At 44.7% G+C, this 26,940-nt stretch overlaps 1 protein-coding gene across 1 annotated transcript in view; it reads right to left on the bottom strand.

Moving 5' to 3' along the window:
- ITIH5 (inter-alpha-trypsin inhibitor heavy chain 5) overlaps nucleotides 1–26,940 on the bottom strand; it is a 72,482-nt gene that overhangs the window by 11,857 nt on the left and 33,685 nt on the right. Inside the window, exons 6-8 of the mRNA XM_032349793.1 lie at nucleotides 20,114–20,283; nucleotides 19,373–19,489; nucleotides 1,089–1,257 (exon numbers count right to left, since the gene is read on the bottom strand). Of these exons, the coding sequence (XP_032205684.1) occupies nucleotides 1,089–1,257; nucleotides 19,373–19,489; nucleotides 20,114–20,283 (456 nt within the window). The remainder of the gene's footprint in view (nucleotides 1–1,088; nucleotides 1,258–19,372; nucleotides 19,490–20,113; nucleotides 20,284–26,940) is intronic.

Genomic DNA, 26,940 nt, shown 5'->3' with positions numbered 1-26,940 from the left:
CGCTGGGAACCACGGGCCATACAAAGATGAAGAGTTTCCTCCCTCAAGGACCTGTCTTACCCCTACTTCCTCCCGTATTATTACATCCAATCTTCCATCTCTTTCATCACCCAGTAAATCGGTTCCTAGACCACACTGTTGTGGAGACCGGCAGGAAATGCCATGGCAGTCAGATCCATCCAAGCACGATCAAATTCTAAACGAAGTTCATTTGGGAAATCAGAGCTTCATCGTGGCGAGAAAACAATACACAGAGGAAAGATGAAAAATGCAGGAAGAAAACTGAACTGGATTTTTCTAGGTTCCCCAGTAACTAAATTAGAATTGACTGAGACAGCAGCCCCAGGAGACGGCGTCTCTGTAAAGGCCCTCGCGGAAAGGGCGGAGGGAGCCTGGACGAACTTCCACACACGCTCCAGTGCTGAACACGGGGCCACTGTACTGGAGACGGAGAGAGCAGCGACAGGGACCCCCACGTCCGGCGCAGAAGCACGGCTGGGTAACACCCCGTTCTGGTTCTCTCCTCTCCCCACATCCTGGAACAACTGTTCCATCCTCCACACTCTTCCCCGGGCAACATACCCAACCCACGCGTGCCAAGACTCAGAGCCCAGGACTCTCCCTGTGCGCTGCATCTCCCTGGCCGCCTGGGGCGTGTGCTCTGCTCACTAGCACAGCCCTGCCGGGAGGCGAACAGCTCAGCAGCCCTGTCCCACACGCTGCCTCCCAAGGTGCCAGCGCCCGAGCTGCCGAAACGTCGAAACATCTCTTTGGCTTTGGTTCCTCACCCAAGAGCAGTTTCCAAAAACTGCTTCATTGTTCGGATCCATGAGATAAACCAGGAAAGTCTCCAAAACCTATCAGGTATTTTCCCCCTAACTTAACCTGACCATCATCAGTTCAGGGCCTGGAAGATGAGAATTTCCAGACTTGGTGCTCAGAGAAACAGAAGCTTCTGGGAAAGCTCTCACCTTTATCTGCTTTCCTGTGATCAGCTTCAGCTTTCAAATCCTCGTCTCCTGGCAGAAAACTGGCTACTCGCTTACTACCACGTCAAAGGCAACAAGAACACAAGGTCTCGTATTTACCTCCGGTGGGCGACATATGGTGAATGTAGACTTTGCCGTCTCTCACGTTGTCGGGAGTCACCGACACCAAATGGTCCTTCCACACTTTGATGCGGTTGGAAAATCCGATGATACTAAAATGATCCTGGGGTCGCAGGTCGTGGAGAATCGTGAACAGGGCATCCTTGGTCTAAAACAACACAGGAGTAAAAGGGGTCACAGCTGATCACCTCCATCCTCGCGTCCCCTGGCCTGGAAACTGCCACCGGGAGAGAAACAGACTTCCTGCTGAGCAGGAGCCTGATGCGGGGCTCGATCCCACGGTCCTGGGATCAGAATCATGCTCGCCGGCTGAGCCCCCCAGGGGCCCCACGAATGGACATTTAACATCTGAGCTGTCACAGGCCACTGCAAGTTGTGCTGTCTCAGGCCTCTACCATCACAGCATCAACAGAAGGTTCTTCAACTCTGCCTGACGCCCATGTGTCACCTGACAAGCTCCCGGTCACTCTTCAAAACCCAGCTGATGTGCCCCAGCCTCCATGTGAAGCATGTCCTAACTCCTCCCAAGACAGCTGATCTTCTCCCTTCTGGGCTGGCACGGCCCTCACAATACTCGTGTTATAAAGTGCATCATGACCCAGTCGTGATTATTTGCTGTTTATCTTTGTCTCTGGCTGTACTGTGCGCTCTGGGTCGGCAGCAACCAAGCATCCTCATATGGCCCCGTGCGCGCGAGAGCTCCTGACACGCGGGGCGGGGGTGTGGACACTCGGTGAACGATCCGTGTACCTGCTTTACGAATGGTACGACTAAAGGCAGAAATACTAAGCAGCCTAAGAATTTAAAAGAGAATGAAAACACGGGCGGGGGGTTGCTGCAGCCGCAGGGAAAGACCTCACAGGGAAGCAGGATTAGGCGGGTAAAAGGAACCGGATCGCGTGAAAGACTAGGAAGGAAGTTCTGGAAAGCAGCGAAGGCAAGTGTGTTGAATGAGTAAAAGAGAGAGAGAGAGAGAGATGGAGAGAAGCAGAGGGTGGTGACAGGTGTGTGGAATGCCAAATACTTCCTGAACACCGAGGAAGTCAGAGAGACACCTGCCCCGTCCTGGAGAACCACGGGAAGACAATACTGAGAAGCCGCGAAGGAAGCACAGAAGTGACCGCCAGGCCGCGTCCGTGGGAAGGCGCATCAGATAATTTCAGCAGACAGACGCGGGCAGAGCGCGCCGAGGCGGACACGCTGTCAGCCAGGAAGCCGGCGGGACTTCCACGACGCACCCTTCCTTCCACGCGCAGGCGACACAAGCCAGGCCCCGCTCCCAGCCCCACAGCCTAGACCTCTGGGAGGTCTGCAGGGCCGCAGGGGCGAGGACAGGACAACAGGGAGCTGTCCCCGAGACAGCACCGCTGGGAGCCCAGGTCTGAGGCAGGCGCCTGAAAAGGCTCGCGTGGCTCGGAGCACCGAGCTGGCAGCCACCACCGGCCGAGGGCTCGGGCAGGGGAAGCCTGGGGTTTGTTGAGCTGCTGGCATCCTTCGGGATCCTTAAATAGTGTGCTGAGGACCCGGAGAGAGGCCGCCTACTCCTCTGAGGCTATTTTCCTCCCATTGTGCTGGATATTCTGCTTAAGGAAGAGTCTGTTCCCGCTTCTCCACCCTCCTCCCCTCAACTCAGCCACTACAGGCTCCTTGTGACCTTGTAAGGCCACAGCTGCCGCGTATCCTCATATGCACCGAGGGACGGCAGGCCAGCGGGCTTGCGAGGCTCCATTTCCAGCTGCATTGGGACCTTTCGGACAGCCTCCCAGCCCTCATCCCCAGGGGCCTGGGGAGAAGCTGCCGCAGTGGCCTGCAGCCAGTGCCCTCGATGAACGGCCTGCGGGCTCCTACTCTCTCCTTAGATGGGCCGGCAGCCCTGGGTGCTCTGCATTCTTGGAAGGCGTAAAAGGCAAGCAGAAAGTGAGTGTCCAGACAGGAGAGTGAATGCCAGGGGACCTCAGCTGGTGTTTCTGCACACTATGTTTACACGCTGAAGATGAACCTCAACCTGCCAGACTTTCCAAGAGTCCAATCCAGAAAACAGGGTAAGCGCATTCCAGAAAGATCAGAGGAAGCTCAGAGAGGCAGAGAATGTGCAGCCCAAGCCTGTCTGAAGGCCTGAACGACCCTGGAGGCAAAGAGGCGGCACAGGAGAGGGGCCGGTCCAAACCCTAAAGGGCCTGAAGGATGACAACGGAGAAAACCCGTGGAAGCTTCCAGTGCAAGCGCACGGACATACGAGGATAGTTACCAGTTCTTCCCCAGGCCCTCTCCAATGAGCGTCACCTAAGGGGAAAGACCCTGGATGTCCCAGCAAGCAATGTTCCTTAGCTTTCTTTCCCACCCCCAAAGCTCCACTAACTGCCCTTGCACACTAGGAAGGACCTGCCTGCTTGAGACAGGTAACTCCAAGACACACCCCCTGGGGTGAGGTCGCCCTGAAATTAACTTGTTACCAGGTGACCACCGGACACGCGCAAATGTCCTCCCTGGAGACCTTTTAAAACTGGCATCTACAACATAGGATTGTATACTTGGCATAGAGTTTCTGCGCAGATGAATACCACTGGGGGTAGGGGTAACTAGTGAGCGTGGCTCGTTGTCCAGCATTGCCAAACCACCCTCAGCCTCCAGGTCACCGGAGCGCCTCCAGCGGGTCACCACTGTTCGTGTTTATTCTCGGGGACAAGGACGGCGCTTTCTTAAGGGCTTTCTTCGGGGTACAGTATCCACTATCAGGTGGTCCGCGTGCTGGGGAGGAATCAGGGAGTCCTGGGGGGGAAGGGCGATTGGGAAGAGGCAGGAAAACCATGCCCTGTGCAGAGGGAGAGAAGTAAGGAACACAGGGGGCCGTGGCGAGGAGGAGCGTTCTGAGAGACTGGCCAGCCCCAGAGCCACACATCTCCTCTGCGGGTGGCGAGCAGTTCCTGGAGGCGCCGCTCCACAGACACGGCCACCCACACGCTTCCTGGTGATCAGAGAGCGTAATCCGCAGATCCCAGCCTGCATAGGGACAGGAACCTTCCAGATGGTGTGTGGACGGAAGAGGAAAGGTACGCAGATACAACTGATACCACAAAAGGACGTATTCCTTACAGTTCAGGTCGTGAGGAAGCCCTTGGCCTGCCCGGTGATTAAAGATGCCTTTTAGTCCTACCTATCTAGAACAGCTAAGAAAGGGGCCTGTTCCCTCTTGAAATTATTTTATGGTGACGAATTCCTCTTCTCATGTGTACTCTCCTTAGGTTAGTTAGAAGGAGGAAGCATGTCCTTTGAAAACAATGCCTTAGAAGTTCATTCCAGCTCTGCCGTGGGGTTGTTGCTAAGTAAGTCTTTTCATCTCTGTCCTTCAGGAACAAGGTAAATATGAGTAACTACAAATAAATTGTTTCAGATTATGCATTCATTCAGTGTGGTTGGCTACGGTCCCCATGTTGTAGTGGATCTTCACGATAGAGACATATATGGTGTCCTCTGATGTGTCCGTTGAAAGGGCAGAGCGGGGTCCCTGCAGCTAGCGCATGACGCCCCCTTGGCAGTGCCACGACCAGGGAGGGGAGTGTCCAGGAGGCAGATCTGGCCGTGCGCTTTGGGTCCCTGCATTAAACTAGGGTAAGGGCTAGAAACCTCCTCTCCACCTTCCCTGCAAAACGAAACCCTCCTAGCTGCAGGCTCTTGGCACAGCCCTCAAGAGGGTGAGCATTCTGCTTTGCTAACCCAGGTCGTGAACGACCATTCAACACTTCACAAGCAGGGAAGCGTTGTGTAAAAAGACCCTCAGAGTGAAATGTCAGTGGAACCCATGACAGACCCCGCTGCCTGGCTGCCCTGGGACCACCTTCATCAGGGTTCCCGATGACGCAGCTTTTCCCAAACATTTCTGTGTCTGAACGAAACCACACTCACGGGAAATATCTCTGACACAAAAGGCCTTTTGTACCACAAAGTCTGGATTCTTGGGCATCATACAAGGAGAGCCATGACATCATAGATGAAATCCAAGTTCAAGGGTAGTAGATATTAGCCATTCTGTGTTCTCAGCAGAATAGCCATCCTGTTCTCCTAAGCAGCGCTGTCACTTGCCACAGTCTAAAATGTTTTCCAAGTGCACATTTTCTCTTTCATTTTCCCACATGGTCCTTTTGAATGAACCCAACAGAAAAAGTGCCCATGATAAACAGCTTTTTTAAAAATGCCACGAAGAAAGTTAAGCCCTTCTCACGTCTGAGCTGGGCCACAAATAAGAATTGTGATCAACAGATACACATCATGAAAACAGCCCTAAGTTTCTGAGAAGCACACCCAGAAATGGACTATGTCCACTATAAACTCTGCCTATGGGCCAGCCTTTGCCCTTCCCTAGGTGGGTACAGGTAATGGGGGAAGGGGGAAGCATATTTATACTGTCCTCCTGTTAGCCCGCAGGGGGAAGCCCTTGCTGTCTGGGGAGCAATGTGTCCTTGTAGTCATTCTGTACAAAGGGACAGACACAAATAAAAGTCTGTGACTCAGGGGCACCTGTGTGGCTCAGTGGGTTAAGCATCCGACTCTTGGTTTCAGCTAAGGTCATAATCTTGCGGTCATGGGATCGAGCCCCGTGTCAGGCTCCACGCTTTGCAGGGATTCTGCTTGGGAGTCTATACCTCTCCCTCTGCCCCCTACCCTTTTCTCTCTCTCTCTTCTCTTTTTAAGAGAAGAGAGAGAGAGTGTCTGAGACTCCATGAAAGTTGGCAGCATCAGATCCCTGCAACCTTAAGGGGCCTAAGCCCGCAGCAGGAGCCCTGATGTGCCGGCCATCCCAGCATCTGTCTGCACACCCCACAGGCTTCCACGCATGGCGCTGTCCCAAGTCTCCCTGGAGTCAGGGTCATGGTCAAGACCACAGCTGCCACAGTCACCAGTAGAAGCTGTGGTCCGCAGGTACCAGTTATGCTTCAGGGGCGGGTATTTTAAGGCCATAGTATTTCAAGATCACAGAAAATCCCTAAGAGGGAAGAGAACCTCATATCTACATACTACAAGTCTTTCCCTGATTCGAATGAACGGTTTCTGAAATCTTCCTGTGACTGACCTTAAATCATCAGATTTTTTTTTTTTTAAATCCTAACTTTAGGAGCAAGGCAATAAATTGAGTGAGAAGGACTATTTCTCTATAACATATTCATGCCTAGATCATTGTTACACTTAAAAAAACAAACAAACAACCCAGCTACAGATTGGTTTCAGAGAGCAAACCGGAACATTAAAAAATTATGTTACTCCACTGATTACAGTATAAAGACACCTGAGGAGGTCCTGTGAAGTAACAAAGGAAATCAGTGATCACACAATGCCTCTTGTTGCCTCTGCCACACACATTCCCTAAAACCAACCCCATTATATAAGTTACATTAAAAATAAAATTTCTAGGGTGCCTGGGTGGCTCAGTGGGTTAAAGCCTCTGCCTTCAGCTCAGGTCATGATCCCAGCGTCCTGGGATCGAGTCCCGCATCAGGGAGCCTGCTTACCCTCCCCTCTATCTGTGCCTGCCTCTCTGCCTCCTCGTGATCACTTTCTGTCAAATCAATAAATAAAATCTTTAAAAATAAATAAAATAAAATAAAATTTCCAAACTATAATATAAGAAAGAAAATATTTTTAAAAGTATCTTGGTCAGATTTGAGGCATCCTGTTGAAAGAAACCAAAACCCTTTTTCTACTGGCCAATGTGTTCTCTACAAAAAGAGTAGAGACTAGGAGGTTTCCATATAAATGAAAAATTCAGACTAGAAGTCATCACATCTTTTAACGCTTTCCAAGTTTAGTAGATGCTAAATAGTAACTTGAAATTTCACCAAGTAAACATAGAAAACACTATTTCTTTGGTCTATACATCTTAATGCTCATACTATTATGAAGGGGATATTGAAATTAAGCAAAACTGTAAGGTTCCTGTATTTAAAACTGTTATGATTTCATGCTGTAATTTCCTTGACTGTTTGAATTATAATTTCAAAAGCTTTTTCAGCACAGTACTGTGCTAGGCTATCCTATGAATCTGTCCTGATACTTAATTACTTATGTGCTTACGCAATCTGTATAAAAATATAAAGTGGTGGTTATTTCATAGAGAAAAGCAACTTTAACCTAAATATAGGTGTTACCTCAGGACTGGATCTGAAAGAGGCTAACTGTTAAATACTAAATTCTGGCTAAATTCAGCCTTAAGAACAACAACAGCAAAAAGGTCTGACTAGGTTCAGATATTAGAACGTCCTTTGCAATATAAACACAACCACATTCATGAGTCTTCGTGTTTGAAAATAACATTAATCTCACTTGAGAAGCAAACTCATGTTAATGCTCTGGCTAATGTTAAGATTCATTACCTAATGTTTTGACTTTTTTTTGACAAATGTATGAAACATTTGCCTAATAATGTCATTTGTGCATTTTTCTAAAAGGCTCTCTGCCAATAACATTAACATCTTTGATTCCTTAGAGATTAAGCACATCCATCTTTCATGCTTTATGTGTAAACAACTCCAGGCTCAAAAAGTTACTTCTTTCACTTCTCTTCCTAAGGAAGGTTGATACTCCTCGGGATTTTCTCTCAGTGTTGATCTCACACTTCTCACCCTGGCCAAAGATGCGGCCCTACCTCTTCTGTGTGCAGGCTCCCGGCGGCCATCCGCAGGGGTGGCTTCCGGTGCTAACAGGAAGTGAATAAGAGGATGCTGACCAAGACATTTTCACCCATGTTCACACACCTTCTTGGTAACTGGTGTTCTTCATCCGTGTTCTGACACACCTACTGACCGACCTGACCAGGTCCTCAGTCCCCTGCCCCTGGTCTAAATTGTTAACTTTATATTGCCCGAAAGCGTGTTTGGATTCTGAAGCCCTGCCTCTTTCATTCTACAGATTGTGTGTGTGTGTGTTTGTGTCTGATTCTTTGCCCTCTGACTCATTCAACTTTCCCCTACATGTGAGTTCTCACGATTCCTGTTTCCCTGGTGTGGGTCCACCCTATGCCAGTTGCTATAAATCTCCAGGGATGTGCCTTGACAAACATTAAGAACATGAGAGAAAGATTGGGGAGGCTGAGAAAAAGCGACGCCCAATACGAAACAGTGGAAGAGCTAATAAGTAAACATGGCGTACTTGCACATGTGGACAGTATCCACAAGAAACTATGTAGAGGAAGCGGAGTCATCCATCACCAGGCAGGGAGAGCAAAGACATCCCTGTGTCTCCTTCATTGTCCCATACTCTTAAAGAGGCTGTGAGACTGGAAAGTGAAATTCTGGTAGCAGGAGGGAAGAGATTCTAAAATTAGGTGAACTTAATTCTTGGGGGTTGGTTACTTTTTCTTCTGAATTTTGGTAACACTCAACCCTATTTGTAGAAGGGGACTGATTCTGGAGAGCTAGGTCAGGAGCAGAGAAGGCAGGAGTTTTTCTCTGCCCACTGTTCCGCTGGCAGTGCTGCCCTTCAAAGGAAGCAGCTTTATGCAAGACTCTTAGGCTCAAGGGCCCACTTTCCAGCAATGGCATATTCACTCCTGCTTCATGACTTTTTTCAGGTTTTTCCTCAACCAAGAATTCACTCCCTCCTTTCCTGTCAAGAAAATTGTCCTAGGGGTGCCTGGATGCCTCAGTTGGTTAAGCTTCTGCCTTTGGTTCAGGTCATGATCCTGGGGTCCTGGGATCAAGCCCTGCATGGGGCTCCCTGCTCAGCAGGAAGTCTGCTTCTCCCTCTCTCCCTCCCCCTCACCCCGACTCATGCTCTCTCTCTCTTTCAAATAAGAAAATAAAAAAAAGAAAAGAAAACTGGGTCCCATCTTCAAGGACTAATTCCTATGTCATCTCTGTCATTAATCTTTTGTTGAGTACCTCAAGCTCTTTATCATCCCTAAAATTCTTTCTACTGTCTATGTGACATGTTGGTTTGATGAACGTGTGATTGTTCCATATTTCTCTTCTCCAGCAAAATTCTAATGTCCCTTTTAAAAGAATTTTTTTAATTTAAATTCAACTTAATTAACATCTGGTGTATCATTAGTTTCAGAGTGACTCATCACATGCACAGAACACCCAGTGCTCATTCCATCTCGTGCCCTCCATAATGTCCAGCACCCCACCTGCTTCCCCTCCAGCAACCCTCAGTTTGTTTCCTATAGCTAGGAGTCCCTTAATGATTTGCCTTCCTGTTTTCTTCTAATTTTTTCTAAGGCCCTTAATTAGAGTGACTTAAACAGACTTCGCTGGTACCCACGTTTTCTCTTGCTTCCATGCTTGGCTCATGCTATCTGTCTCCCTCTGTTTGGCTCCTCTATCCTTTCCCACCCCACCAACTTGACTAACTTCTAAAGACCTTGAAGTCTCAACTACACCCTGGCTCTGAGAAGTCCATGATCCCCTTCTCCACTCCTACAAAGAACTGATTGGCTCCTGCTCTGTGCCATGACCAGACCATACACACACCTTGACCACAGGAGCGCTCTGCAAACAACTGTCACATGACTTTGCTTCTCCTCTGGACCCCTCAAAAGAGAAAAGGTTCTGTCGTATTTATCTTTGTATTCCCTATATCTAGTGCCTCTCCCACTGCATATGATCAATATTTGTCTCATTCCTTGAGAATCTGGAGTCTGGAGCCAAAGCCAAGATGGGATCAGGAGGCAGAGTTGGGAGTCCCGCAGGAGGGAGGGGGCAGCATGCTATGGGGCAGGGCAGCGCTGAAGAATTCCACCCAGGTGCCGGTTCCCCAGCCAGCAGGGGGCAGGCAGTCCCTGATAAGAACCCCGTATTTCTTATCTCATTCAGTCCTCGTGAATTGACAGAATTGCTCTCCTTGTTATTTGCAGCAAGTTTCCTCTTGGGCCCTCCCCAGCCCTTTATGGAGAAAGTCTGATGACCTGACCGGCAAGTCTTAAGTACAAAGTTAGGACGCCAGAAAGGAGAAGCCAGGCTTCTAGGACACCAGGACCGTGCTGTCAGATGCTGACTAGGAGGCGGACCACCTGAGCAGATCATGTGGGAGAACTCAGACCTCTAGTGTGTTCACTTTTTCTTTGTAGGAGAGCCACGCGGTGCCTTCATTCAGGGAGCCACAGAACTTCTTAAATGTGGCCTCATCTGGGTAAATCTTCACTGCCCCAACAAAACGTTTCTTAAATGGGGTCCTCCGACTTATAATTATACCATCATTGTGGAGGGGAGAATCTTTTTGAAACAAAAAATCCACGTTTTCAGTGGTGACCCGGGGGAAAGAATACTGTGCCCTCTGCCCATCATTTGTTTCCTCATATTCTGAGTCAGAGTCAAAAACACATTTTCCCCATTGCCTTCTGTCCCTTGCCCGAAGCCCCAGATCTTTGTTTTGCAATGTATTTCTGACCCACGCAACTACTGGTGGCCATGTTTGGACAAGAGCAGCCCAGTCGGCGAGAATGAATACTACCAACTGAAACAATCTCTAGTTTGCCCATTAGTCACCCCCGCCGACCAGGGTCAGAGGACAACGGCCTGGGGAACAAATCCAGCCTGCTGCCTGTTGTTCCATAAACACGGCTTCTGTGCAGATGGCCTGTGGCTGCCTCTGCACCATGTGGCACACTTGACGAGTAGGACAGAGACCATCTTGTCTGTCCCCATCGAAAAAGTTTCTTGACCTTTGTTCTAGAAAACCAGAAAAGGGAGAGCTAGAAATTTTTTTTTATTAACTGAAGCCATGCTTTCAGATGTTTACAACAAGGCCTGTAGCCCGAAAAGGTAAGCAGGAGTATCTCAACCTTCCATCATCCAACTTTACTCATGCGAGAGCCATATAGTGCCGATCTCTGACATCCTCCAAATTTCCAAGACGTGACCTCGTTTGGCATTCCTCCATCTTTCTTTCCTGAGTTCCTTCACTTGTTCAGGGAGCTGTCTCCTCAAACCAGGTCACTACTCCCCTGACCCGCTCTGGGTTCTGCTGGCCTTATCTGGCCATCTTCCTGGCCATTCAGTGACCCTCAGGCTGCCCTTCCTTTGATCCCCACCACATAAAACAACCTAATGTTTTCCCAACAGCTTCCCTTTCAGACCGTGGCAGATCCACAAGTTCTTGAAGAGGACAGCTGGGATGAAGGTCAGGACATCACTGGACCTCGCAGTCACCAACCTTGTCCTTCTCTCCCCACCTCTGTTGTCTCCATGCCAGCACTCAGGCTGTCCAACCCAACTCGTAAAAGGAAAGAAGTCTGCCTCCCCGTCCATGCCCACCGTGTGCTCACAGTTAAATAAGAAGTCTCTGATGGTTAATTCTATGCATCAGAGCAGAACAGCTCCCTTCAGGAAGGACACCCGCTGGTGGCTGAAGCCGCTTAGCCTCTCAGGGCAGCTGACATCTGTGTGCACTCACCCCCATCATGTCACTTGAAGGTAGAGCCTGTCCTTGAGAGTGGTCTGACTGTAGGATCTACGTCTATCCATCCGACGTAGATCGGGAAGAGCTGGGGGACACTGGGCTTGATGCTGAGCTTTTCTACTTACAGCATAAGTAAATAGAGCATTTCAGCAGAGTGATGTCACCTCCCTGCCCCTCACCTTCTCATTTATAAAAAGGGGTAGCATTGTCTATTTCACTGGATTGCCGAAAGAGTCAATGAAAAAGTATGTAAAATGCTTACGGTGCTTGGTACGTACTGGCCACTCCATGGTACTTACTGTGACTCCAAAGTGTGTGCCACATTTAATGTTTAGGTGCTGGTGTGTATTTCAGCAAAAATCATTACCTACTCTGTGTTGGGCACTATGCTGGGCACTGGGAATGTGCTCTAATGATCAAAACCAAGATGCTTCCCAAATCCATGGAGCTTACAGATAGGCTATTTGCCTATAGGGTTGCACGTAAAATGCCCAAATGGCTGGAGGAAGATGAGTTTTGGATGTGAAGATGAAACTGATGACCTAGAGCATGAAGTAAGCCAATGGATGATGCACAAGCAATGTTCACCTTTCCCCTCATTTTAATCTGGCAATGACAGATAAGAAACAGCGTGTTTGTTCTCTACTCTCCAAAACGCATGACTAAATTCAATGGAGAAAAGAAGACAGACTTCCAAAAGTTCCATGGGAATGAATCTAGGATGGGCCCAGAATGGCACAGATGATGGGAACGAATCTGTAGAAAGCTCTACCATGAAAGACATCTGGTAAATGATTCATTAGCCTCTGATTGGTTGCCAGAAAGAGTCCGTCAGCCAAGTTCCTTAATATGAAGGCGGAAGTAGATCTAGTTACATAGATTAGGGAAAGGGAAGAGAAGAACATGTAAACCCTGGGCAAGAAAAAATGTATTTTACAAACATAAATCTATTGTATTTTGTAATGTATTATGTATTTTGAAAATACAAAAATGTATTTTCTCCTTACTGTTCCCGAGGATACGTATTTGCCAGGTCCAGGGCTTTAAGCATGAAACTAATCAAGAATCAAAGGGCTACGTTGATCACATTTTCTGTGGCTCTTCTCAGCTCCTGCTCCCACTGAGAGGTTTTCCAAGCTGAAATCAGGAGGCAGAAATCTTGCCTGATCTAGCATGAGGCCTCTCGCTCGACGGGAGTCACCAACAAAGGCACGTGGGATAGAAAACAGAGCCAAGTCATGTGCCAGGAACCGGCGGGAGGCTCTGTAGCTGTTCCTAAGCCGGTAGAGCCCTGGGTTCCAGGCTCTTAGTCCTGCTAGGACTAGGACCGGAACCAGAAAGTGCCCAGGCACTGACATACCCTATCAGGAGAACGCATTCTAAGGATCTTACAGTTCTTTACAAATCAGTTGTTCAGATTAGTCAACACCAACTCTGTGCCCCTCACTGTGATAAGCAGAGTGAAGTACTTTGGGCCCATCAATGAAGAGGGGAGCCAAGAACCCCCAGGGAGACAGTGAATGATTCTTCATAGGACCCCAGGGGACCTGTGACAAATGTCCGATGTTGCCAAGCCTGTGGCTACATCGCGAAAGCTCCGTGCTCCGGAGCCATCTTCCCCTTCACCAGCAGGCACGACACTGTGTACAAGGCTCCGGTGCCAACCAAGGTTTTCACTTGGTGCCCTGGCCTCGGGGCAGCTGAGAGCTGCTAAAACAGGCAGCGGTTTTCCAAACACTCCAAGGCAGCGACAGGCTTTAGAAATTGCCTAGAGGCTTCTGACATGTGTTTGGCCGGTCCAGGGTGGTTCTCCGGGAAAGAGGCCAGGCTGTCGCTTAGAAGCCGGCAGAGTGCAAGCCAGACTTCCAGTGCCCAGTAATGGCATTTTCATACCAGGAATGAGGGAGGAGGGGGGAAGAGCAACCGGGGTGACGACTTTCGCTACACTGCTCTTGCACCATGCGTGGAAATCCCTCCCGAAATGCAGGGGTTTAGTAAGAAGATTCCTGATGCTTCTCCCCCCGGAAGTAGAAGATCCTGGGCCCTACAGTGGATTGGGTTTGAAGTTAAGGCCTGATGTGACTCAGGCGGCTAAAGATATGAGTCACTCGAGCTGCTGCAGCCTTTGGGTGATTTAATGACCTTTGTGTGAAGGTGCAGAACGGATCATGCATTTTACCCTTTTGGGTGTTTCTTAATATTTACTGGGAAATAATTTAAATATTATAATGTTGAATTCTGCAAATGCATACTACAGAAGCTGTCATTATAAGTAATTTACATTATTTGAGGTTTGACAATAAGAAGATATAAATAGCATTTTTTTTTTAAAGATTTTATTTTATTTATTTGACAGAGAGAGATCACAGTAGGAGAGAGGAAGGGAAGCAGGCCCCCTGCTGAGCAGAGAGCCCGATGTGGGACTCGATCCCAGGACCCTGAGATCATGACCTGAGCCGAAGGCAGCGACTTAACACACTGAGCCACCCAGGCGCCCCTATAAATAGCATTTTTAAAAAAAGATTTTATTTATTTATTTGACAGAGAGAGATCACAAGAAGGCAGAGAGGCAGGCAGAGAGAGAGGGGGAAGCAGGCTCCCTGCTGAGCAGAGATCCTGCATCAGGATTCTCTTTCCCTCTGCTCCCCTCCCCAGTTGCACACGCTCTCTCTTTTAAAATAAGTAAATAAATCTTTTACTTATTTTTTTAAAGATTTTATTTATTTATTCGACAGACAGAGATCACAAGTAGGCAGAGGCAGGCAGAGAGAGAGAGGAGAAAACAGGCTCCCTGAGGAATAGAGAGCCTGATATGGGGCTCGATCCCAGGACCCTGGGATCATGACCTGAGCCGAAGGCAGAGGCTTAACCCACTGAGCCACCCAGGTGCCCTCTTTTTCCTTTTCTTTAAGGCAATGACCTTCATGAGGCCAGGGTTTAGATTTACAGTGGGGAGAGGAAACATAACTTGATGAAAATATTGATAATTAAAATTCCTGCAACCAATATGAATTTGTGTTACCATCAAATGTCTTGTATTTTGATATTTTTACTTACCCTTATATTATGAATATATGTAATATTATTAAATATTCTTTAAAAAGCTGAGCTTAATGGCCATAAGCCAATACTGTTCCATAAAAATTCCTATGAGAATAGGGATGTTCTCTACCTATGGTATCCCGTGTGGCAACCACTAGCCACAGGTGGCTATTAGCACTCCAAATGAGACTAATGCCATTGAGGAACTGACATTTTAAAAATCCTATTTAATTTTAATACATTTAAATTTAAGTAGCCCTGTGTGACTAGTGCTTACTGTATTGGATAGTGCAACTGAAAAACAGTGACTCACTCTGCCACCAGTGAGAGAGTTGAAGTTATCTTCTTTTTCACTAATTAGAAACAGCATTGGGATAACTGTCTTCATGTAGAAATCTTTGACCACATGTCAATCATTTTCTTATGTTAGATTCTTAGAAGCAGGATTACTGGGGCAAGGACTGCTAACTAATTTGTGCCTTTTACAGATATTAAAACCACGTTTTCTAGAAGGCTATACCAATTTATTAACATGTAAAACTGTTACCAGAGTATGAATTCCATATGGATTAAGAAGTGAAATGTAATCAATGAACCACACCCCAAAATAAGTATGAAAATATGCCTATTTAATTAATTTTGAAGTAGGGAAAGACTTTTTAAGCCTAAAAGCCATGAAAAGGAATTTTAAAGGGGGAAAAAAATCAGTAACTGTAGCTATATAAAAACATTAAAACTTTTAAGTAAAAACAGAGTAAAAGTGAACAGAAGGCTGGAAAATTTATGCAGCCAAGAGTTTATCTTTAATAGATAAAGAGCTATTCCAGATCAGTTAATAGTAATCTTACATAAGAAATGGGCAAATAATATGAAATAATTTACAAAAAGGAAATAAGAGTCAATAAGATTATGAAAGAGTCAAATGTACTAGTAACTAAAAAATACTATTAAAGCGCCTCTGCTTTCGGCTCAGGTCATGGTCTCGGGGTCCTGGGATCGAGTCCCACATCGGGCTCTCTGCTCAGCAGGGAGCCTGCTTCCTCCTCATCTCTCTCTCTGCCTGCCTCTCTGCCTACTTGTGATCTCTGTCAAATGAATAAATAAATTCTTTAAAAAAAAAAAAAAAGGAAAAAGAAAAAGAAAAAAAAGAAAATATGAGGATTTATAGGTGCGTAGACATTTCATGACACACCCAGAGAACCTAGCCTGCAGCACCTACTCAGTAACTGCTAATTGATTCAAAATCCAAATGGGAATGACCATGCTGGCTCAGATGCAAGACCTAATTAACACTACGTCTGTGACCAGCATGTCTCCAAAGAAGCCATGATTCTCCTGTCAGCATGTTATCCAGCCAACAGAGACTACTTGCAGTGCCTAAAGCAAAGACTTTTCAGAATATTCAGCAAACAGGACAAGGCTGTGATGCCTCTCAAACATGAACAGAAAATCAACCACCACAAAAGAATGTTTCACATATGTGTGATTAATCACTTTGGGAAACATTGTTCATAAAGAAAACCTCCAGGTAATTTGTACCCAACCTTCCTACTGTGAATAACTTTAAACGCAACATACAAAATGTGTATTTTCCTTAAATCTTGAGAGTAACAAAATAGTGCAAAAAAATATCTGGGAAGAGATGAAAATTTAAAGAGGCAGGCTTGACTTTGGGATCACTTTTATCAAAGATGTTTATCAAGGCCAAGGTAGCATCTGAGAAGCTGGGCATCACTTGAGTAGCTGAGGGGGTCAAAAGTCAAAGTCCAGAGCCCACCAGGGAGGGTGCTCTGGTGAACCTCTACATCTTGTGCTCTACAGAAATAAACCAGTCTTGAAAATACTGAAATCCAGCTTTGAGCCAGCTGGGCTGCCCAGAAAAATCTCAAGCCCTGAAAATGGACTAAAATGATCCCTGATTAGGGACCTGGGTGGCTCAGTTGGTTAAATGGCTGATTCTTGAGTTCAGCTCAGGCAGTAATCTAGCGTCATTGGATCAAGCCTTGCATCAGGCTCTACACTTAGCGATTAGTCTGCATCAGGATTCTCTTTCCCTCTGTCTCCCTCCCCAATTGCACACGCTCTCTCTTTTAAAATAAGTAAATAAATCTCTTATTTATTTTTTTAAAGATTTTATTTATTTATTCGACAGACAGAGATCACAAGTAGGCAGAGGCAGGCAGAGAGAGAGAGGAGAAAGCAGGCTCCCTGAGGAATAGAGAGCCTGATATGTGGCTCGATCCCAGGACCCTGGGATCATGACCTGAGCCAAAGGCAGAGGCTTTAATCCACTGAGCCACCCAGGCACCCCAGTAAATAAACCTTTAAAAAAAGACCCCAGATTGTAATCTCCCCGGTACCTGACAGAAACACCCCAAACTTTCTTTAGCAGAAAAGATCATCACCATAGGCCTTCAATTATTTCTACAAACAAATGCTTGAATATAATGTTCATCATGCAATCAAAAATGACCAGTCACACAAGGAAAGAAGAAAAAACAATAAAAACAGATCCAAAGGCTCAAGTTTGGAAAGATCAGATACATATTTTATTTATTTAAATTTTAAAATAACCCTTTTATTTTTTAAATTAATTTTATTTTTTCAGTGTTCCAAGATTCATTGTTTATGCACCACACCCGGTGCTCTGTGCAATACATGCCCTCCTTAATACCCACTTTAAAATAACTATGTTTATGATGCTTGAGAAAATAAAAAGTGTATTGCAAACTGTGTCATAACTGAAGCTTCTAAAAAGTGACAGCAGATTTGAAAAGAACAAAATGGAAATTTTAGAACTTAAAAATGCAATAACTGAAAGAACTCAGTGGATGAGTTTGAGAGCAGACTGAACGTATCTGAAAAGATAATTTGTGAACTGTAAGATAGGTTTGGAATGAAGTACAGAAAGGCAAAATTTGGAATTAATAGAAGAGAGCAAGGGAAACAGGATACAGAGGAAGTTTTCCAACACTGGAATCTCATAAGGAAAAGTGAGCCAAAGTGATTTCAGATAAATGGCTGAGGATTTTCCCATGAATCCATAAATTCATGAAGTCCTAGGAACCTCAGGCAGGAAAAAAAAAATAAGACATCCACATCTGAGACCATCATATTAAAACTACAGAAAACTTAAGAAGAAAATCTTAAAAGCAGCCAACAATAAAAGATTACCTTTAGAGGAACAACAGTTAATATAATTACTGACTTATCAACGGCAACAATGGAAGCCCGGAGACAATGGGATCTATCTTCAAAGGAAAGAAAAAATACTATCAATGCAAAATTCTATTCCCAGTAAAAATATCCTGCAAGAATGAGAAAGAAATAAAGCATCTTTAGACAAACAGAAACTAAGAGAATTCTTTACTAGCAGATCCACATCTAAGAAGATACCGAAGGGTATTCTTTAGGCAAAAGAAAAGTAATCCCAGATGGAAGGTCCGAGATGCAAGAAGAAAGGAAAGGAACCAAAGTGGAGAAGTCAGCAGGAAGGATTCTGTACAAGGACGTGCTGTGGAAGAGCTACATGGAATTGGCTGACAGGGCGAAGATATCTCACCCCAATACAAGTCAGAAAATATATCTGGCAATCTTCTGAAAGAAAATAGTTAAATCCTATTTTTGCACAGAATATATTTTTTACTATTTTGGGGCAGAGGAAAATAAGATGCCATGAAGAAAAAAACCAACAGATTCTACATGATTTTTTCAATACAAATGGCCAAAGCTACTTACAAAGTGGTAGCTGAGAAAATATTTACAATAGTTTATAGCTAAGATCAGGTTTAACTACATGTGGAATGTGATGTAGTGGTGGAAAGAGATAGGGTAGAGGGTTCTTTTGAGGTATGGGGTATTATTAAACCACATACTTATTAGTAATTGATAAAAATAGATAATTAAGAAAGAAAAGCAAGAGAACTAAGTGATGAATACAGAGTTATAATTTGGTCTGACAGTCAGTAGCTTTTTCTGTTTTGTGTTATGTGAGATGAAACTATATTAAAAAAGCAAAGTTGTGATATTTATGATACCAGAGTAAGATAAGGAATAGCTCTTTCCAGTGGCTTGCTAAAAAATTTTTAATAGGGGCACCTGGGTGGCTCAGTCAGTTAAGTGTCTGCCTTCAGCTCAGGTCATGATCTTGGGGTCCCGGGATTGTGTCCCACATTGGACTCTGTTCAGCGGTGATTCTGTTTCTCCCTCTCCCTCTTACCTCTTAACCTCTGTGCTCTCTCTCTCTCTCTCTTTCTCACTTGCTCTCTCACTCTCTTTAATATATAAATAAAATCTTTTTAAAATTTTTAATACTTGTATTTTCAGTATAGTTCAATATTTCAGCATAGACTATATATCCCCTAATGCTCCTCCTATCCCTAGAATTTTAACATTTATCCTAAATGCAGCAAGAATATCCTGAATTATTGAGATAGAAGTTCTCTGTCCTAAGGGTAGACCAACAGGGCTGTCAATGACTCTGTTCCACTGATCTGAAAGGTCATCATTACAGAACAGAATTATTCCATCAACAGTAGTGCTGCTGACTGTCCCTCTCAGTGTATTCCTGCCTCACATTATCTACTCTGCCAGCCCCCTTTATTTCCAAGGGCTCCTATAGCATTCCCCTCTGCTCTCGTAAAACCACCATCCTGAAATGATAGCTTATGTCAATGGCTGAACTGGATTATCCGCTCTGGAAGGTTCTGTGTAAGCAGAACAGCTGGGTGGTAAAGCGGACATTTGGCATCAACTGAATTTTATTCCCACGGTGCATGATGGTTCCAGACAAAAGTGAGAAAGAACAAAATTGGTAGTTGGCCTTCACTCACCTGCCGGAGTTTGGTTCCTACCATAGAGGCACTGCTGTCGAGCACAAATACCACATTCTTGGGCAAAGGGGGTAGGTCTCTGGGGGCAAAGTAGTGCACAAAGTAACCATTTAGAACCTGGTGGAGAAGAGAAAGTAAAAACGGTAGTGCTTGGAATAGGCAGAAAAACTACCCAAGATGGACAGTCTGTACAACTTCCACAATTCAGAGCACGAAGCACATGAAACAGATTTCATAAAGATAAAATCATCCCTTTAAAATCTATCGCCTATGCTGACTAATTCAATTTTAATTATCCACCCGCTATGGCCCTTGTCACTTGGAATTCCTGCTTCCTTCAATTTGTGGTTTTAACAAGTTGAGATGTCAAAGCCGTCTACATTCTGGGTGCATGCTAATGCATTTTAATATTCCCACCCTGTCTCTGGAGCAATAAAACCTAAAGGGAAATGAGCCATGGACCAGGCTTTCTTAATTAAAATTGAAGATGAACTAAAACTCTAACTTCATCTAAAACACCGCAGGGAAAATTACATTACAGATTTCATTTGCTCTCCAGATGACTGAAGCAGGAAATAGGAAGGGAACACCCTAGTCCCCTTGGAGACATATTTTAAGTTAAAATAAATTTCTAGGAACCAGAATGTTCTCCCTCCCTCAGATAAGAACTGGAATCCCTCATTCTGAGTCTAACTAAAAGTATCAAGCAACTGACACAAAGTGGCAAAACAAGCCCATTACCTGGATGTCCCCAATGCTCTGCTCCCTGCTGACGTCGTATCTAATGATGAAATCTCCCAAAACGCCATTCTGAGCAATCCGGGCTTGCTGGACCACACTAGGCTTAAAAGTCACTTTGGCAAAAGTGTCATTTCGGTTGATAACAGTAGAAGGAGGTGGCCCAGAATCATCTGCAAGCAAGATATAAACAGAATTCATATCGATATTTTCTGGAAAAGAAGCAGGGATGTTTTGCATGGACATGGGGCTAGACTTGACTTTACTGCAGGTTTATACGCCGTATGAACTTCACAGACTTCACACTGATCGTACATCCCTGCGCATGAGATGTTACAGATTTCACCTTTATACCTTCTTTTTCACCATTCATGTAACATTTTTAAACACACAGAAGTAGAGAGAATAGTAAAATGAACCCCCATGTGCATTTCACTCAGCTGAACGATTATCAACCTCTTACAATCTTCTGTATCTGTTTTTTTGAATCCCCTCATGGTATCTTGCTAGAGTGTTTGAGAACAAATCCCCGACCTCGTATTTCATCCGTAGATACTTTGGTAGGTATCTCCAACTGTAAGAACTTTTTTCCACATAAGCACAAAACCATAATCACAAGTTACAAAACCAAGGCTCGGTGCCATCTTATCCCGGAATATACCCAGTCTGCACTGAAATTCCCCCAGTTCTTTAGAATGTGTCTCAATATGACTGATTCCTTCAAATCCAGATCAAAAAAGACCACACAGCACAGCAGGTTTATGTTTCTTAAATCTCTTTTAATCTACAGGTGTTTCTTCTAATGTTCCATAAACATGTGGTAAAACTCTGGTTATTTGTCCTATGGAATTTCTTACATGCTGCATTTTTTTACTGTTTTGTCTTATCTTTTAACTTGCTCCTCAATTCCCCTGGTTTCCATCCTTGGCTCAAACTGTAACATCTGGGGGAACTAGAAAAAAATAGCGATATCCAGGCAAGAGCTCATTTAATTGGTCTGGGGGAGAACCTGGCCATCAAAGCTTTAAAAATCCCCCATGTGAGTCTAATGTGCAGTCGATGTTGGGAAACACATCTCCATCTTCTCTACTTCCCTGTGTTCTGGTAGGAAAGTTAGACGCTTGCTTAGACACAGGTCCATACCACTGACAAGAACACTTCACAGGTGATGAATGATGCTGACTGCTTACCACTTTTCCACGTCAGAAGCACACAGTGTCTACTTGTCTGTTTCAGCTATACTAAAACAAAGATGGCGGTCTCCCATGTTGCCAATCCGATCACCCGTTATAAAGCTCCTCATACATCTTTCACTTCATTGTTTTACCAGACACCGGTGATGTTTGTGTAGATCTACTAATTCATTAGAGTTGGGAAAGTACAGTGTCTAATTCTTGTCACCCCTTTCCTGTGGGAATCTTCCAGAACAAACACCTCCCACCACCAAGCATTTGGTTGCCCCAGCATCCTGTTTGTCCAGAAAGGTTATGGCTCTTTAAACAAACAAACAAACAAACAAACAAATAAACTGCTCCCAAAGTTTCTCCCAGCATAAATCCTCAAATGCAAATTAGAATTACAGAAAGATAAATCCATAAATGGATTTTACATGACTTAAGAAAAACTAGTGGGATGAAAGATTCAGTGCAGCATAGCCCATGTTTTACTCCTGACCTTCATTTCCTGTTAGAATAGAGACTACTACTACATACCTCACAGACTACCCACCTTTACAAATCCAAATACCACCATGTCTACATACTCAACAACAGAACTTCAAATTCAAATTTAGCTCTGCATGCACCAAGAGGAATATAAAAATAGAATGGAGGACACATAAATATCAGTATATGTGGAAACTTTATCCAGATACTGAATCAAAGCCAGGCTTAAAACTGCTGCAAAGCATCTGATCATTTTTTAAAATCTCTTCAAGTTGACACCATACAAAGAGTGAGCTGACCAACAATCTTCCATACCTAATTAGCAAAACAAAATAGGAAACAAGGCATAATTTGCCTGTGGTAATTTGTACGTAAGAATAAACTTTATCTCGCTAAGGGCTTATTAGACATTAAAATCAAAGGAAGTTTAAACATTTCCTTCAACAGAACAGACAGTTATTTTTCAAAGACAATTTAGGTGTAACCTTAACAGGAACCACAGGGCAGAGCTGATTCTGTTATTTTCACCCACGGAGGCAGAGGTTTCAGGAGCGAAGAGAAAGCCAGCAATTCGGAAATCTTATTTTTACTGAAGACAGTTGTATGAAAGATAACATGCTTCCAACAGATCTGCCCATCTGAAGAAGGAGCTGGAAAATCTCAATGGCACAGTGACGAATGCCGCCCTCCAGCTCACCAGCATGGTCGACTGCGCCGAAGAACCACTGCAGAGAGGAACGGTGAAAGGCTGAAAATGGGAAAGTCTTTGAAATAGAAGGACCATGTGTGCTCTTCAGGGTCAACCTCTCCTTGGTGATTACTGGTAAACATGGCTGAGAACTTGGAATCATGAATGAACAGAAGGACTTAAGTTCAATACTGTCTCAACCACTCGTTACCTGTGAGACTTTGGGCAAGTTATCAAGCTTTGGTTATCTCATCTGCAAAATGGGCTAATGGTCTACCAAACTCGTGCTATTGAAAAGACTAAGTGATGTCATGGACCAAAGTCCTTCCTTATCCCCACACCTTTATCCCCACCTTTATCCCTAGATACACTGTGCCTTTTTTAATACATACACGTGTATTCAAAGCTTAAATATAAGTTAGACACAGTAAGTGATTAACAATTCTAATAATAAAATACAATGATCAGAACATACTGCAGTAGGAGTCACATGAATGTGGTCTCTCTCTCAAACCATCTTCCTGTGCGTCCTCACCCTTCTTGGGATGACGCAACAGGATAAATGGCTCCGTGCCGGATGAAGCGAGTTAAGGGAGGTAGGCACTAATGTAAAGCTACAACTGCCTTCAGAGCAGGCAACATCTGCTTCCAGGACTGTGGGTGACCGGGGATAATGGTGACTGAGGGACATGAGACCATATAGGTAAGGGGGAATGACTGTACTTAGGCCATTCTGATTCATGCCAGTGGATGTTCCTATAAACCTTGAAAATATACAAAATAGTAAAAGGGCCAGGGAATCAAATATAAGACAATACAACAGATTGAAATTGGGATAGTACCTACAGTGAAAAGGAAAGAATTCCTCCTATTTATACGGCGTCTCGCAGTCATTTTGAGCGGGCACACAGATAGAGAAGAGAATATTCTCTATGCTTCCGTTTACATACAGCTCACGAGCAAGCACGACTTGTCCACGGGAAGCAGAATAATGGTGAAGAATGGTAGCCACCGCTAGCGGGGTGAGTACCTACTGGGAAACAGTATGGGAGTCCTTTGGGTTTGTGAAAATACTCTTTATCTTGGCCTGGAAGTAGTTGTCTGGGTGTACACACAGGTGAAAATTCATCAAGCTATAAAAATGAGATTTATACACTTTATTCACATGTACCCCAATTTTTTAAAAAATCTAAACTTGCTGGGATCTGGATGGAGAACAGAGTGAGCAGGCATCCCCTAGCATGTAATGGACATTATTTGCCAGAGAGAGCCTATCTATTCTTTTCCTTAGGATTAGTCTCTTAGTGTGGGCATTTATATGGGGATTAGGTGTATTCAGAGTAATTCCAGCTGGCAGAATTAGGACCCGGGTAAGGTTACTGGGAAGCACTCTGTTCAGCCTCCGTAAGCTCTAGGAAAGATGTCCTACGGGCACAGGTGGCAGTCACAACCGATTTCACTGGAAGTGTTCACGCAAACCCTGGATGCTTCTATCACCTGTGGGGGTAGAGCAGAGCACCCTTGTGCCATGGTCTGGGACCTGCATCCCAGATGTCCTGTGGGCACATGCAGCAGCAGCATCTGCAAACTTGCTAGAAACACAAATTCTTGGGCCCACTCACAAACTCTGGAAGGGGGGACCCAGAAAGCTATATTTTAATAAGCCTTGCATAGCACTAGGTTATCTCCAACTTTCAAAGTCTACCTTAGACTGACCCTCTTCATACTGTCGGCATGTACCTACTCTTCCTTGTTCCAGATCTCTCTCATTGAAATGCTCTTTACGACGCCCCTGAATTAATACCATTCATGGTTGAGTGAAAGCACCGAGGATTAAAAAGTATAATTTCTCTCTTCATAATTCATTTGACTGGGCTCTTTGATATAAGCCATGAGAAAGATAGTGTATTATTATTTTGGTTTCCTGTTGACCTCTGATGTTTGCTAGTTCATGATGAAAATTCATGAGACTCCTCTAAATGGACTTATTTTCTATGCCCAAAGAGTGGGTTGATTCCCACTTTGGTTAAACAGCAAGAAGCCTAACTCCTGGGCTCACTTCCACCCATTAAGTATCAGACTGTCAATGTGACCCAATGAATTTTCCACTGACTATTAAAAAAAAAAAAAGTTTGCTGGGAAAAATTCCAGAGCAATAACTCTAGAAAATAAAATCCTCTTTTTGCTAGAGAAGGGAAAAAAACCTTTTCGTCTACAAGGTTAATCTAGGCTGCCCCAGAGTTGCTGACCAACATCCCAAACCAGAATAATACTGTTAGTTTTTCCTTATGTGAGTCGTGGCTCATACAGCTGACAGCCACAAAACAGCTCATGGGCACAATGGACTTGATTCGCAGGCCCTCCACTGTCCCCGCATGGGTTCTGAACATAATGAAGAGGGCAAGCGAAGAGGCTGGGAGCAGACCAAAGAGTGAGACTCTGACCTACTTTTCTAATGAGAGCACACATGTCTCTTCCTGCTCTTGGCTTTCTCTCGTCTCTGCCCGCTTGGTTAGGGAAAAAAGTGCAGTGCCGTGATTGCTCTGAATTGGAGGCACGAATCTCATGTTATCTCCCCGTTTTGATGCAAACATCCATGCTCTTGTTCAAAATGACCTTCTGTGGTCCACCAGGGCCTCAAGTGCGTCCTTGGGAAGGTTCGCTAACCGCTCCTTCTCCACCCACTCTTCCTTGCTCCTCGGGTCACCAGCATCCTCCGGATACACTCTCCCCGTCTAGAATCCAGTATTTTTGAACAAGAAGATACGAGTTATTTTAGAAGGTGCATAATACCAAAGAAAGTGGGCTCTAAGAGTTGGCAGACTCAAAATGACTAACTTAGTATCTCTGAGCCTCTGTTCCACATCCATTCAAGTGGAGTAAATCCACGTCAGAGAATCACTGTCCGAGCGAAGTGAGATCACATACATAAGGCATTGAACATGGTATGGGCACGTGGAAAGTGCTCAAGACCTATACCCCCCCCCTTCCTTCTGAAGGAGCTTCTTATTCTCTTTGTCTTGGGTGAAGCACAACTCATGAGGGAAAAAAAATACTCTCTGATAACATACAGTTTACATTTTTGTCCAAACAGTTTTCTCCATACAACTGAAAGCTTAGTGAAAACAAAATAATCATTATTTGGAGGAAAAAAGATAAATCATAATAAACATTCATAACAGGGAGTTCAAGAATATTTATAGCAAGAACAATCTTTAAAAAGTATCATGGAGGGGCGCCTGGGTGGCTCAGTGGGTTAAGCCGCTGCCTTCGGCTCAGGTCATGATCTCAGGGTCCTGGGATCGAGTCCCGCATCGGGCTCTCTGCTCAGCAGGGAGCCTGCTTCCCTCTCTCTCTCTCTCTGCCTGCCTCTCTGCCTACTTGTGATTTCTCTCTGTCAAATAAATAAATAAATAAATAAATAAGTATCATGGAGTTTGTAGCTTCCCAAGAGGCCCCTGAAATTTTATACAGAATTTCACATAAAAGTATACATGTGTGTATTTTTCCTGGACAGAGGGCCCATGGCTTTCCTTAGACTCTCCAAGGAGTCTACGTAAGGTTACGAAGCATGCACATAAATGCTATTAAATATTCTTCCCCCTGATTCTGTCTTGTAATGACAAAGCTCTTCATGTATTTTAGAGAACACGTAGGTCCTTAGTTTTGTCCCGGAACATGGGTGTTATTTGCAAATAAACATTCTTCTCCTAGACAACCACATGGGGATAAAAGGAAGTCAATTGCTATGTAACGTGTCTAAAGGTGAAAAGATTTAGAAGCAAAGAACCACAGTCAAGGGCATCATCTGGAAGCTATGCCCTTTGGGGTCAACCGACTCCTTCCTGTCTCCTTCCTGTGGACCCTGGGTTTGCCGACCGTCAGAGGAAGGAGGCCGACACCTGGTGCTTTTACAAAAGGGTTTCCAAACAAACTCTGCCTTCTCATTTCCCTTGGAAAATGGTCTAAACTGTCTACGTTTGTTTATGTAACCTGCTCGCCTGGCCCCCAGTGGGGAGATTTCTTCAATACGGGACAGTCAAAAGTATTGTGAATAATGGGGCAACTACCCTTTGAGGGTAGCAATACAGACAAAATTCTGCTGCTCCCCCTGCTTGTGTGCTCTCTCTCTCTCTCTCAAATAAATAAATAAAATCTTTAAAGAGAGAGAGAGAAGAAATCTTAAAATTTCTCATCACAACAAAAAAAAAATCTCCATAACTGTGTGGTGATGAATGTTAACTAGATTTAGTACAGTGATCATTCTATAGCATATTTAAATATAGAACCATCACTCTGTACAACTGAAACTAAGATAATGCTGTGCATGAATCACATGTCAATAAAAAATGTATACTGGCGAGGTCTCAGGGGAAAATGTGATAAAGTTGGTTAATAAAGATGAGAAGGAATTTGGTTAAATACCTTCATAAGCCCCCGAGTATCCTTTTCTTATGGGAAAGGTGTTTTATCCCCAA

Source organism: Mustela erminea, chromosome 6, assembly GCF_009829155.1.
Source record: "Mustela erminea isolate mMusErm1 chromosome 6, mMusErm1.Pri, whole genome shotgun sequence".
Classification (NCBI taxonomy): Eukaryota; Metazoa; Chordata; class Mammalia; order Carnivora; family Mustelidae; genus Mustela; species Mustela erminea.
The sequence above is the reverse complement of the archived record's forward strand: the minus strand, read 5'-3'. Positions and strand labels throughout refer to the sequence as shown.